The sequence below is a fragment of the Podarcis raffonei genome, chromosome 8 (genome assembly GCF_027172205.1).
Source record: "Podarcis raffonei isolate rPodRaf1 chromosome 8, rPodRaf1.pri, whole genome shotgun sequence".
Taxonomy (NCBI): Eukaryota; Metazoa; Chordata; class Lepidosauria; order Squamata; family Lacertidae; genus Podarcis; species Podarcis raffonei.
The window spans coordinates 2,457,920-2,468,674 of NC_070609.1; the positions used below are offsets into that span (position 1 = coordinate 2,457,920).

Consider the following 10,755-nt stretch of genomic DNA (forward strand, 5'->3'; position numbering starts at 1 on the left):
ATTGATAGACTGAGTTAGTTGAGGTTTGGGAACAGAAATGTGACAGGGATGTGGGACTTCGAACTCCCCTTCCCAACTCTCCCTCTCTTTTTACTGCTTCAGAACATTGGCCAGACCAGCTAATGGAACCTCCATGGACGGCAGCAGTCTACCAGGTGGAAGCCATCACCAGCATTTGCTGCTTGTGAACTTCAGTGGTGGGTGGGTGTATGCCAGCCATTCGCTGCCGGAAACGTTAACACACAGAGATAAATGCAGTTTGGTTTCATCCCATGAGGGCACCTGCCTCCGGGGGTGAAGTCAAATGGGTGTGTTAGCATCACTGAGGCTGAGAGGCAGCGATTGTCCCAGGGTCACAGCCACAGCTTCATGGCCGAGTGGAGATTTGAACCCCGGTCTCCCAGGTCCCAGCCCAACGCTCTAACCACTATGCCATGCTGGTTCTCATCGAGAAACTGGCTCTCAGCCTTGTTGAGCAATGCCCGGAGTTCCACGGGTTCCCCTGCTCTGATCTAAACGAAAGCAACCGAGCTGGGAATTAAGAGAAGCAAAATGAACACTTTATTATTATTATTAGGAGCAAAATGGATTGGGGAAATAAATCACAAAGGAATCCTTTGCTGCTGTACAAAGTAACAGAACTGCCTTGCCTTGGTCACCAAGACCGGCAGCGTGGAAGAGAACGGAGCTCTTTGAAAAGGTTAATGGGTAGGATCCGGACCTAGTCTTACTTAGAGTAGGCCCACCAAAATCAATGGAATGTAAGTTGGTTCCGGCAAGCTTACTCCTTTTCTGCCAGTGGGTCTTCAAAGCAGGACAGCTAGCGCAGAAGAGTGAAGTCAGAAGGAAGTCCCACTGAAACCAGCAGGACTTACGCCCAGGTAAACCTGCGGAGGACTGCAGCCTGAAGTCTGGACCCAACTCCAATGCCTTTTTTTTTAATATATACTGATAAATCATAAAAGGACACACACTAGAAAACTAAAGACAGAAACTGAGAAAGTCTTCCACAACAGGGGACAGGCCAGGTCTTCACTGCAGTGGCAAATTCTCCTTCTTGCACGAAAACAGGGAGCAAAACCAACAAGAAATGGAAAAGGACACGCTCCCCCAGGGCAGAAAAAAATAAAATGGCGAGCAGAGAGAACGCAGCGATGAAAACCAGACAAGATTGCAGTCCCTCCCGGATTCATGGTGTGAGGTGTGTGAAGAGACATGCTTGCAGGGTCTCTTCTCCTGCGAGAAATAACTTAATCCTGCCAGTGGCACCCAATTTATGGACAGCAGAATAGAGACAGGTTGAACTAAGACTACTGGGTCAGATTTCTCTTTTTGTATTCGTTAGGAAAGGAAAATCCACAGGCGGGAGTTCTGCACAGGGTTCCAGGAAGTCTCTTTTGCAGAATTGTGTATCTGATCAATCTACAAACTTACACACACATTCGCACAGGCCCGTCTTCCAGAAAAAAAAGTCAAGGTGTGAGATTTAAAGGAGGGAGTCAAAAGGGAACCACAGATCCTTTCCGGGAGGGAGTTTTCTGCGTGGAGAGGACACCGCAATGGCAGACGGACAGGTTTGGCTAAGGAACCTGCAGAACTGCGGGGGGTTTAGGCTTGCAGATTTGCTTCTTATGGGTGGTCCTCAAGTATCTCTCTCCCGAAAGGAAGAAAAAAGAGCAAAAATATTGACTGGCCAGCTCCAAAAAAATCGCAGATTGCGAGGCCCCGCAGATCAGGAGAATTTTAATTTGTCATACTTCCACAGCATCCTTCTCTGACAAGAGAACTGTTTGTAAGCGAAAAGGTTTTTGTGCATCTGACTTGAGCTCCTGGCGTTTTGGTTAGAAGTTGTGGAAGATGTGACACCATCGCGGACCCAGATGGAGACAAGTCCTGTCGGGAACCGGAACAGCACAGAGGACTCACGTGAAGACCTGGGCAGACCGGGAGGACTTTGCAAAGGAAGGAGTGGAGCAGAAGAGGTAGGACAAGGAGGCTCCCTGCTCCTTGTCTGTCTCTGTTGACAGGACTGCCTCCTTCTGGTCATGCGGGGAACTGACTCTGCCCCAGCAGTCCAAACCAAAACGTCCGGCAGGAAGAGTTTGCAGGCGGCCCTATAGGACGCCCTGGGAGGGGGCCTTTCCCGTGATCTTGTTGGAGCACTCCAGGAGGGCGTTGTGGATGTCTTTGGCGCAGGAGATCTGGGACTTGATCATGCTGAGGTACTGGGTGTAGGGCAGGCTCTCCGCCTGGACTGCGTCCGGCTTGGTGGCTGTCGGCACGAGGGTCGGGGAGTGCTTGGCGCTGTCAAAGCTCTGGGAGAGGCACTCGTAGGCCAGGCGCTGAGGAAGGGGAGGCGGATTGGAAGCAGAGAGAGTTAGGAACTTGGCCTCACCGGGTTGGGCTGGGTATTCCAGCATCCTTTCTCCCCGAAACTGTGACCCAAGCAATAAAGCTTTCCCCTTTATGCTAGTCCCTGGCACTTGCTACCCAGGGGTAGACTGCCTCTGTATATGGAGGACCCATTTAGTACTCAAGGATAATAGCAGCCAATCAGTCTCTCTGTCTAACCAGGGACCCGGGGGCTTCATTTAGACTGTGAGAAGAAGGTCGGGGGGAAAGCTGGGCTTTTAAGTTTTCAAAAAATGGGTAAGAGCATCGCACTCCTGGGCAGCTATCTCAGATGGCGTCAAATACCCCACAGGAATATTGGTGTGGCTGCAGGAGCAGGGAGACATTTTCCTGCTTATGGTGGGAATGCCGCCCCCCCCCCCAACATTTTGGAAGAAATATATACAGTCATACCTCGGGTTACAGACACTTCAGGTTGCGTTTTTTTGGGTTACGGACACGCCGAAACCTGGAAGTATCGGACTGGGCTACTTCCGAGTTTTGGCAGTTGCACTTTGCGCAGAAGCACTGAATCGCAACCCACTCGTGCGCAGACACGGCACTGCGGGTTGCGAACGTGCCTCCCGCACGGATCACGTTCGCGACCCGAGTGTCCACTGTAAACACATTCCCCATTCAAGCCTCCCCACAACTTTCCCTTTTGAATCAGAGAGTTTTAGCGTTAGGAGTACCCCCAAATGCCATCTAGTCCAACCCCCTGGAATGCAATTAAATTTGCGGGGCAATCAAACAGCAGCTTTCCAACCTAATAAACTTCTTAACGTAGCTGCAACGAGTATCTCTTTGGCCCAGAAATGGAAAGCACTACAGGACTTAAAACCTTGCGTTGCGGTAAAAGAATATGTAGACTCTGGCTGCTGCAGAGAAAACAACTTGCCCATCGTGCGTTTCTAAGGGTATGGAGATCCCAGAACACTCTTATGTCACTTATGGGATCTTATTTCCTATGTGCCCAATGCAGATATGCAAAACTCTCCTGAGCCTTCATGACGTTTCTTGCTCCTCTTATTTTTGCTCGTTTTATCTGCTGTTTATTTGAAAAACACAACCTCTGTACGGCTCCTCTGTTCTGTAACCTCAATTGTGGGGTTTATTTGCGCTCCTGAATTTACATCAGTACAGAACTGCACAAAATAAATAAACCCAAGTCACAAACTGCAGCACCAAGCAGAGATGGATTCCGTCTCCCATCTCAGAGCCAAATCCAGACTTCCGCGCTGCAACACCAAAGCCGGATTTTTGCGCCCCACTCCCAACCCTGCTTCTTTGCCTGACGAAAGAGATCTGGAGGACTTGGAAAGCCTGCTCACTATTTTCCGGCACTGGGGTTGCTCCTAATGACGACGCTGCCCAGCTGTGAATTTGGGATTTAATTTCTTACTGCCTGGCCTTTGCTTTGTACGTGCCTAGAATCATAGAATCATAGAGTTGGAAGAGACCACAAGGGCCATCGAGTCCAACCCCCTGCCAAGTAGGAAACACCATCAGAGCACTCCTGACATATGGTTGTCAAGCCTCTGCTTAAAGACCTCCAAAGAAGGAGACTCCACCACACTCCTTGGCAGCAAATTCCACTGTCGAACAGCTTTTACTGTCAGGAAGTTCTTCCGAATGTTTAGGTGCCTGTTTGTTTGTCTTCCAGTGCTCCCGAGCGAATGAACTTATGGCGGTGAATCTCGCCAATTAATGATGTGCCGTGCAAAAGAAAAAGGAGAGAGCGTTTCATAAGGCCTGATCCTGCTGCCAATACGGGACATTCTTGGGACACTCACCAGGCACAACTCCAGCTGGTCACACAAGGCGTAGAATTCCTCGAGGCTCTTGTCCACTCTCTGCACGGGGCCGTCGTTGCTTTTCCTGGAAGGAGAGGAAAGCCGATCTTTGATTTGCATTTAGGTGAGAGGGTGAGGAGGGGAGGGGAGGAAGAAGCAGGGCAAGGGGGTAGGGGCAAAAACTCACTGTCCACTGTCGATGTTGGTGTTCTGGATGAAATTCTGGGCAGCCACTTTCATCAAACTCTGCAAACGGAAGAGGCAGAGAGTACAGTATATCAGATTACAAATCGGGGGCGATAGACAGCTGTGGCAGGAAGAGGGCACATCTACCAAAGACCCACATGCACACCCCTCTGGAGCCTGGCCAGGTGTGCAAATATCATTGTACCATATGCTGGTGGTTTCTTAAAAAGGTGCAAAGTTTTGGTCTCAGAATGAAGCAAACAAGCACGTTTTTGAGACAAAACGCCTGATCTGGGCTCGAAAGGGCAGTTTGCCCGGCAACTTCTCAGCAGCTCTGTGACGCTGGGAATCAAGACGGTTAGATAACCAAACCGTTAATTGGGAATGAATTAAGGCTGTGGGCCTAGCCACCTGCTCAGTGGCTCTGTGACAGCAGCCTGAGAGGGTGTTTATTGGAACAAAGAGTGGCTATTTTGGCTGGACCCCCAACACCCAGCGTGGCCAATGGCATGGGAGCAACATCTGGAGGGCCACAGGTTCTCAGCAGCACCACTGGACTCCCGGGTAGGGTCTGACAAGAGCAGAACAGAGTGTGTTGATTTGATTATTATTATTATTATTATTATTATTATTATTATTATTATTATTAAATCTGTATACTGCCCTTCATCCATAGATCTCAGGGCAGTTCACAACATTAAAATACAATAGGACACCCATGAATCTGAACCTTTTACTGAGGGTGAAAGAGGAGAGTGCAAAATATGGTCTGAAGCTCAACACCAAAAAAACGAAGATCCTGGCCACTGGGCCCAACACCAACTGGCCAATAGAAGGGGAAGAAATGGAGGCAGCGAGAGATTTTACTTTCTTGGGCTCCATGATCACTGCAGATGGGGACAGCAGCCACGAGATTAAAAGACGCCTGCTTCTTGGGAGAAAAGCAATGACAAACCTAGACAGCATCTTAAAAAGCAGAGAGATCATCTTGCCAACAAAGGTCCGTATAGATAAAGCTATGGTTTTCCCAGTATTGATGTATGGAAGTGAGAGCTGGACCATAAAGAAGGCTGATCGCCAAAGAATGGATGCTTTTGAATTCTGGTGCTGGAGGAGACTCTTGAGAGTCCCATGGACTGCAAGAAGATCCAACCTATCCATTCTGAAGGAAATCAGCCCTGAGTGCTCCCTGGAAGGACAGATCGTGAAACTGAGGCTCCAAGACTTTGGCCACCCCATGAGAAGAGAAGACTCCCTGGAAAAGACCCTAATGTTGGGAAAGATGGAGGGCACAAGGAGAAGGGGACGACAGAGGACGAGATGGTGGGACAGTGTTCTCGAAGCTACCAGCGTGAGTTTGACCAAGCGATGGAAGACAGGAGTGCCTGGCGTGCTCTGGTCCATTGGGTCATGAAGAGTCGGACACGACTAAACAACTAAAGAACAACAGGCTTCTGCTGATGCAGCCTAGAATTGCATTTGCTTTTTATTGCTGCTGCATCACCATGTTGGGTCATGCTAAGCGTGCAATCTACGAAGACCACCCCCCAATCCTTTGGCAAGCCCTGCTGCCAAGCCAGTTGTCCCCAATCCTTTCATTTGGGAATCTGCTTATTCCTTTTGGATATATTTTTATTATATGTATGCAACAACAGCAGCATGAATGCTACTAGCCCAGAGAGGAATGGCAAACCAAGCTGTTAAGACTATGCTGAAATGGCAAAACTGACCGGAAAGCTCAGGGACCAAGGAGACAAAAACTTCCAAGAAAGAATGAGAAAAGTTTCTAATTTATTTAGGAGACGACTGTAAGCAGATGAAAACGCGAGCAGGGTTTTAATCTCGCTCGTAATGTAACAAATACTATGGAAAATATGGATAGATATAAAATATAGATTACGAAATAATATGCAGTTGAAAATGTTGACACGAGGACCCATTGAGGGGATGGGGAAAGTCTCGAGATTGTACTCTGAATCTTCAGGTTACAGACGCTTCAGTTTACAGACTCTGCTAACCCAGAAATAGTGCCTCAGGTTAAGAACTTTGCTTCAGGATGAGAACAGAAATCGTGTGGCCCCATTAGCTAAAGTGGTGCTTCAGAACAGTTTCAGGTTAAGAACAGACCTCCGGAATGAATTAAGTTCTTAACCCGAGGTGCCACTGTAATCTCTTTATACGGATGTGTATTTGGTATGGTTATAAATTTATATTTGTAAAAACAAATAAAAATGTTTTTTTAAAAAGGAAATATTTTTATTATTACGCAGCTTCCTATTATGTTCCACACAAACCGAGGCCCAGGGCACATTAAATTCTACCCCAAGGCCACAGCGAGTCAGAAATAGCTGGCTGGGAGCAAGCAGCGATTCCGAGAGCTGCGGTTTCGTTTCCAGGACCTCGCATGGTCAGGAAACGCAAGGGCAAGCTCAAAGGTATCAAAACAAAACACACACAAAACCACCCAATCCTGGAAACCTGCCTGCCGACGTGTCGCCTCCGGGTCCAAGCCGAAGCCTGTTCCGTTTCTCGTTCTAGGGATATTGACACAGGGATAACGGTGCCCTCACCCCACCCCCGGGGGCTCATCCTGCCACGCTGATTCATTTACCAGAAGCCTTGGACACGAGCCCTGGGGGCGGTGAAGCATCCATTCCCCACCAAGGGACTCCTGGTTTTTTGGCTCCTCCGGCTCTTTTCGCCCCCGCGCCACACAGACCAAAGGAGGGGAGGGAAAAAAGTTACCGCTTCAGCAGTTCATATATTTGGGCCAAGGACTGACGCTTCATTCTTTCGGAAAGAGTCAAGAGTCGTTTCAAAACGCGGGGATAAAAATAAAAAAGTCTGACTCGGCAAAGGGCTTTCCGGGAAAAACAAAGCCAAAAACGAAACCACACGTTTGCGAAACAGAAAGGGAAGGGAGGGTTGTGCAAGAGAGAGCAGAGCAGGGGAGGCAGGAATAGCTTGCCTCAGTTCCCAAGAAGGGAGCAATGCCTAGGGGTTAGAGCTGCGGTTTCTCAAAGGGGGGCAGCTAGCTGCTCTGCAGCTTAGGTTTGGCAGATCACATGTAGGAAGTTGGCTTTGGGGAGGGAGAATTGAAGGGCCTTGCTGGGCTATCAGCTCACAACAGATTCCCAAAGGGCCACTGCATTTCACGCTGCCCTACTTGCCCCACATTTGAAGAACCAGTGTGGTGTGATCAGGAGCAAGTTTCTTGCTCAATATCTAAAGGGAATTGCCGATGATACGAATGAAGCCAAACTGAGATATCTATTAAATGATGATGACCCCCTAAGATCACTCATGGTTGCCAGATTCTTGATCAGCGTCCTATCCCTAAAGAAGAGAAACGGACTCCTGTGCGGCTCGGATAATCTCTTTAAACTATGATCTATGTTTTAGGATGTAATTAGGTGATTTCACCACTGAGGGCGATGTTTATGTTACAAATTTATTGTAATGTATGATGTTGGTCTTTCGTTTTCGTTTTGCTTTGGTTCTTGTCTGTTTTTTGTAAGTCTTGGCGGTTTTAAATTTGGAGGTTTAAGTATATTATGTTGGTATGGGAAACTGTCGTGTGATGGGCCAATGGCCGTAATAAAGATCAATACAATAGTGTGGTGTGATGGACTCAGGAGAGGGCTCAAATCCACACTAAGCAATGAAGATGACCGGGCATGACCTTGGGCCAGTCACTGCCCCTCTCAGGCTAGCCTAAGATTCCACCAATGGTATCTCCGAAAAATTTGACACATCGCTTGGGAAGGCAGGCAAACTAATACCAGTGTACAGTGGTACCTCGGGTTACATTCGCTTCAGGTTACATACGCTTCAGGTTACAGACTCCGCTAACCCAGAAATAGTGCTTCAGGTTAAGAACTTTGCTTCAGGATGAGAAAGGAAATCTTGCTCCAGCAGCGTGGCAGGCCCCATTAGCTAAAGTGGTGCTTCAGGTTAAGAACAGTTTCAGGTTAAGTACAGACCTCCGGAACAAATTAAGTACTTAACCTAAGGTACCACTGTACAATAGTCTGTTAAACATTAAAAGCTTCCCTAAACAGGGCTGCCTTCAGATGTCTTCTAAAAGTCTGGTAGTTGTTTTTCTCTTTGACATCTGGTGGGAGGGAGTTCCACAGGGCGGGTGCCACTACAGTGGTACCTCGGGTTACATACGCTTCAGGTTACAGACTCCGCTAACCCAGAAATAGTACCTCTGGTTAAGAACTTTCCTTCAGGATGAGAACAGAAATTGCAAGGCGGCAGCAGGAGGCCCCATTAGCTAAAGTGGTGCTTCAGGTTAAGAACAGTTTCAGGTTAAGAACGGACCTCCGTAATGAATTAAGTCCTTAACCTAAGGTACCACTGTACTGGAAGAAGCAAAGATCACGAGTGTCGGAGCAATGATTCTCCAACATCAAATTCGTTGGACTGGTCATGTTGTGCGGATGCCTGACGATCGTCTTCCAAAGCAACTACTCTATTCCCAACTTAAAAATGGAAAGCATGATGCTGGTGGTCAACAAAAGAGGTTCAAAGACGCTCTGGCACCAATTGGCCAACTATGCCCAGGAGAAAGGCCTCTGGTTTCTTCACAAAAGTGTATTTAAGTACCTTTTTTATTTCATTATAAATCGTCTCCCAGAAAGCCTTAATCCTTGGGCACGTCCACCAAAGGTGAAAGAATGTACCTTCAATTTCTTTACATTTCCAACATTTATTATCGGGCAAATGGTATATTTTTGCAAGCTTGACTGGGGTCATGTATCACCTATACATCATTTTCATAATATTCTCTCTTAGGGCATTACATGCCGTAAATTTAATCCCAGTGGTCCACAACTGCTCCCAGTCAGCAAACATGATATTATGTCCTATATCTTGTGCCCATTTAATCATAGCAGATTTTACCATTTCTTCCTCAGTACTCCATTTCAACAGCAAATTATACATTCTTGATAATATCTTAGCATTGGGTTCTAACAATTCTGTTTCCAACTTTGATTTTTCCACCTGAAAACCAATTCTTTTATCTTGATTATAAACCTCTCTTATTTGAAAACAATGTAACCAGTCTCACACCTTCCCTTTGAGCTTCTCATAACTCTGCAATTTCAGCTTGTCACCTTCCTGTTCCAAAATTTCACAATACTTTGGCCATTTTCCCTCCATATTAAGATTTTTCATAGCTTTCGCTTCCATTGGTGATAACCACCTTGGGGTTTTGTTCTCCAAAAAATAGAACTTTTTTTATGTATGCTACAGCAGCAGCAAGAATACTCATCGCAAAGCATTGGAAGACACAAGAATTACCCACCTTGGAAGAATGGCAGATGCAAGTAATTGACTATATGGAAACGGCTGAGATGACTGGCAGAATCCGAGATCAGGGAGAAGAGTTGGTGGAAGAAGATTGGAGGAAATTTAAAATTTATTTACAGAAGTACTGTAAAATGTATGAATGCTGATGACATTGAAATAAAATGAAGGGGTTCTAGTAACAAGAGATAAAAATTATAAATTATAAATTTGGGAGGTAAAATATATAAGGACAAAGTAGTACGATACGAATTTGCTGAACTAACTGTTAAAAGGGGATATAAAAAAGGGAGGCGTGAGGAAGTCAGGAAAATAAGTTAAATCGAAGATGAATAATTAGAAGAGAGTGATATGTGTTTTTCCTATTCTATTTTTTTTGTGTTGATTGTTTTCCCCCCCCTTGTTAGGTTAAATGTTTGTATTTTATGTATTGTGAAAGTTTGTATTGTTGTGTTTTATATTTTCCCTGTGTTTTTATTATTCTATGTTTGGTTGTACCTTTTTATTGTTAAACTTAATAAAATATTATTATAAAAAAAAACAAAGACGCTCTGAAGGCAAATCTTAAAAAATGTAGCATAAACACCGACAAAATAAAAGAAACACAGTAAAAAAAATATGTTCCCGTTCTTAGGGACTAGAAACCCACCTAAGTAAACGCACAGAGCTTAAGCCCCGCCCACCCGCTTTGCTCCGCCCTCCCCCGAACTCCGTTTCCACGGAAACGGTCCGGTAGCCCCGCCCCTTTCTTCTGGCCCCGCCCCTCACCTGCAGGCTTTCCTTGAGCTGCGGCAGCAGGAGGCGAAAGCGCTGCACGGGGTCGAAGTCCTGCGCCTGCGCGGGAGGCTGGAGCCCGCCGGGCGCCTGGCCGACCGTTAGAGAAGCCGCTCCGGCCGCGGCCTGCGCCGAGCCGGGGTGCCCGCCTCCCGCCGCCGCGCCGCCGCCCGAGGGAGGCCCCACCTGCGCCTGCAGGAGCGTCAGCTGCGCCGGCTGCGCTTGAGGCGGCTGCTGAGGCGCCGCCATCTTGCCTCCCCCTCAGCTCCGTAGTTCCTCTCGACTACCTCTCCCG

The 10,755-nt window shown here is 47.2% G+C and overlaps 1 protein-coding gene across 1 annotated transcript; it reads right to left on the reverse strand.

The window, feature by feature from the left end:
• Positions 1 to 538: 538 nt before the first annotated feature.
• On the reverse strand, positions 539 to 10,727 carry MED29 (mediator complex subunit 29). The gene is made up of 4 exons (XM_053397638.1): positions 10,455 to 10,727; positions 4,372 to 4,430; positions 4,185 to 4,269; positions 539 to 2,342 (listed from the first exon to the last, which is right to left on the reverse strand). Exons 1-4 carry the CDS (start codon positions 10,707 to 10,709, stop codon positions 2,115 to 2,117), a joined length of 627 nt encoding a protein of 208 aa, XP_053253613.1. The 5' UTR covers positions 10,710 to 10,727; the 3' UTR covers positions 539 to 2,114.
• Positions 10,728 to 10,755: the final 28 nt, after the last annotated feature.

Bases quoted from the DNA above. Each gene is read 5' to 3' on its own strand.
- MED29 (XM_053397638.1), bottom strand. From the start codon at position 10,709: ATGGCGGCGCCTCAGCAGCCGCCTCAAGCGCAGCCGGCGCAGCTGACG. The intron at 4,431-10,454 runs GTGAGGGGCGGG...TTCCGTTTGCAG, and splicing joins AGCTCAAGGAAAGCCTGCAG to AGTTTGATGAAAGTGGCTGC. The intron at 4,270-4,371 runs GTGAGTTTTTGC...CTCTCCTTCCAG, and splicing joins ACCAACATCGACAGTGGACA to GAAAAGCAACGACGGCCCCG.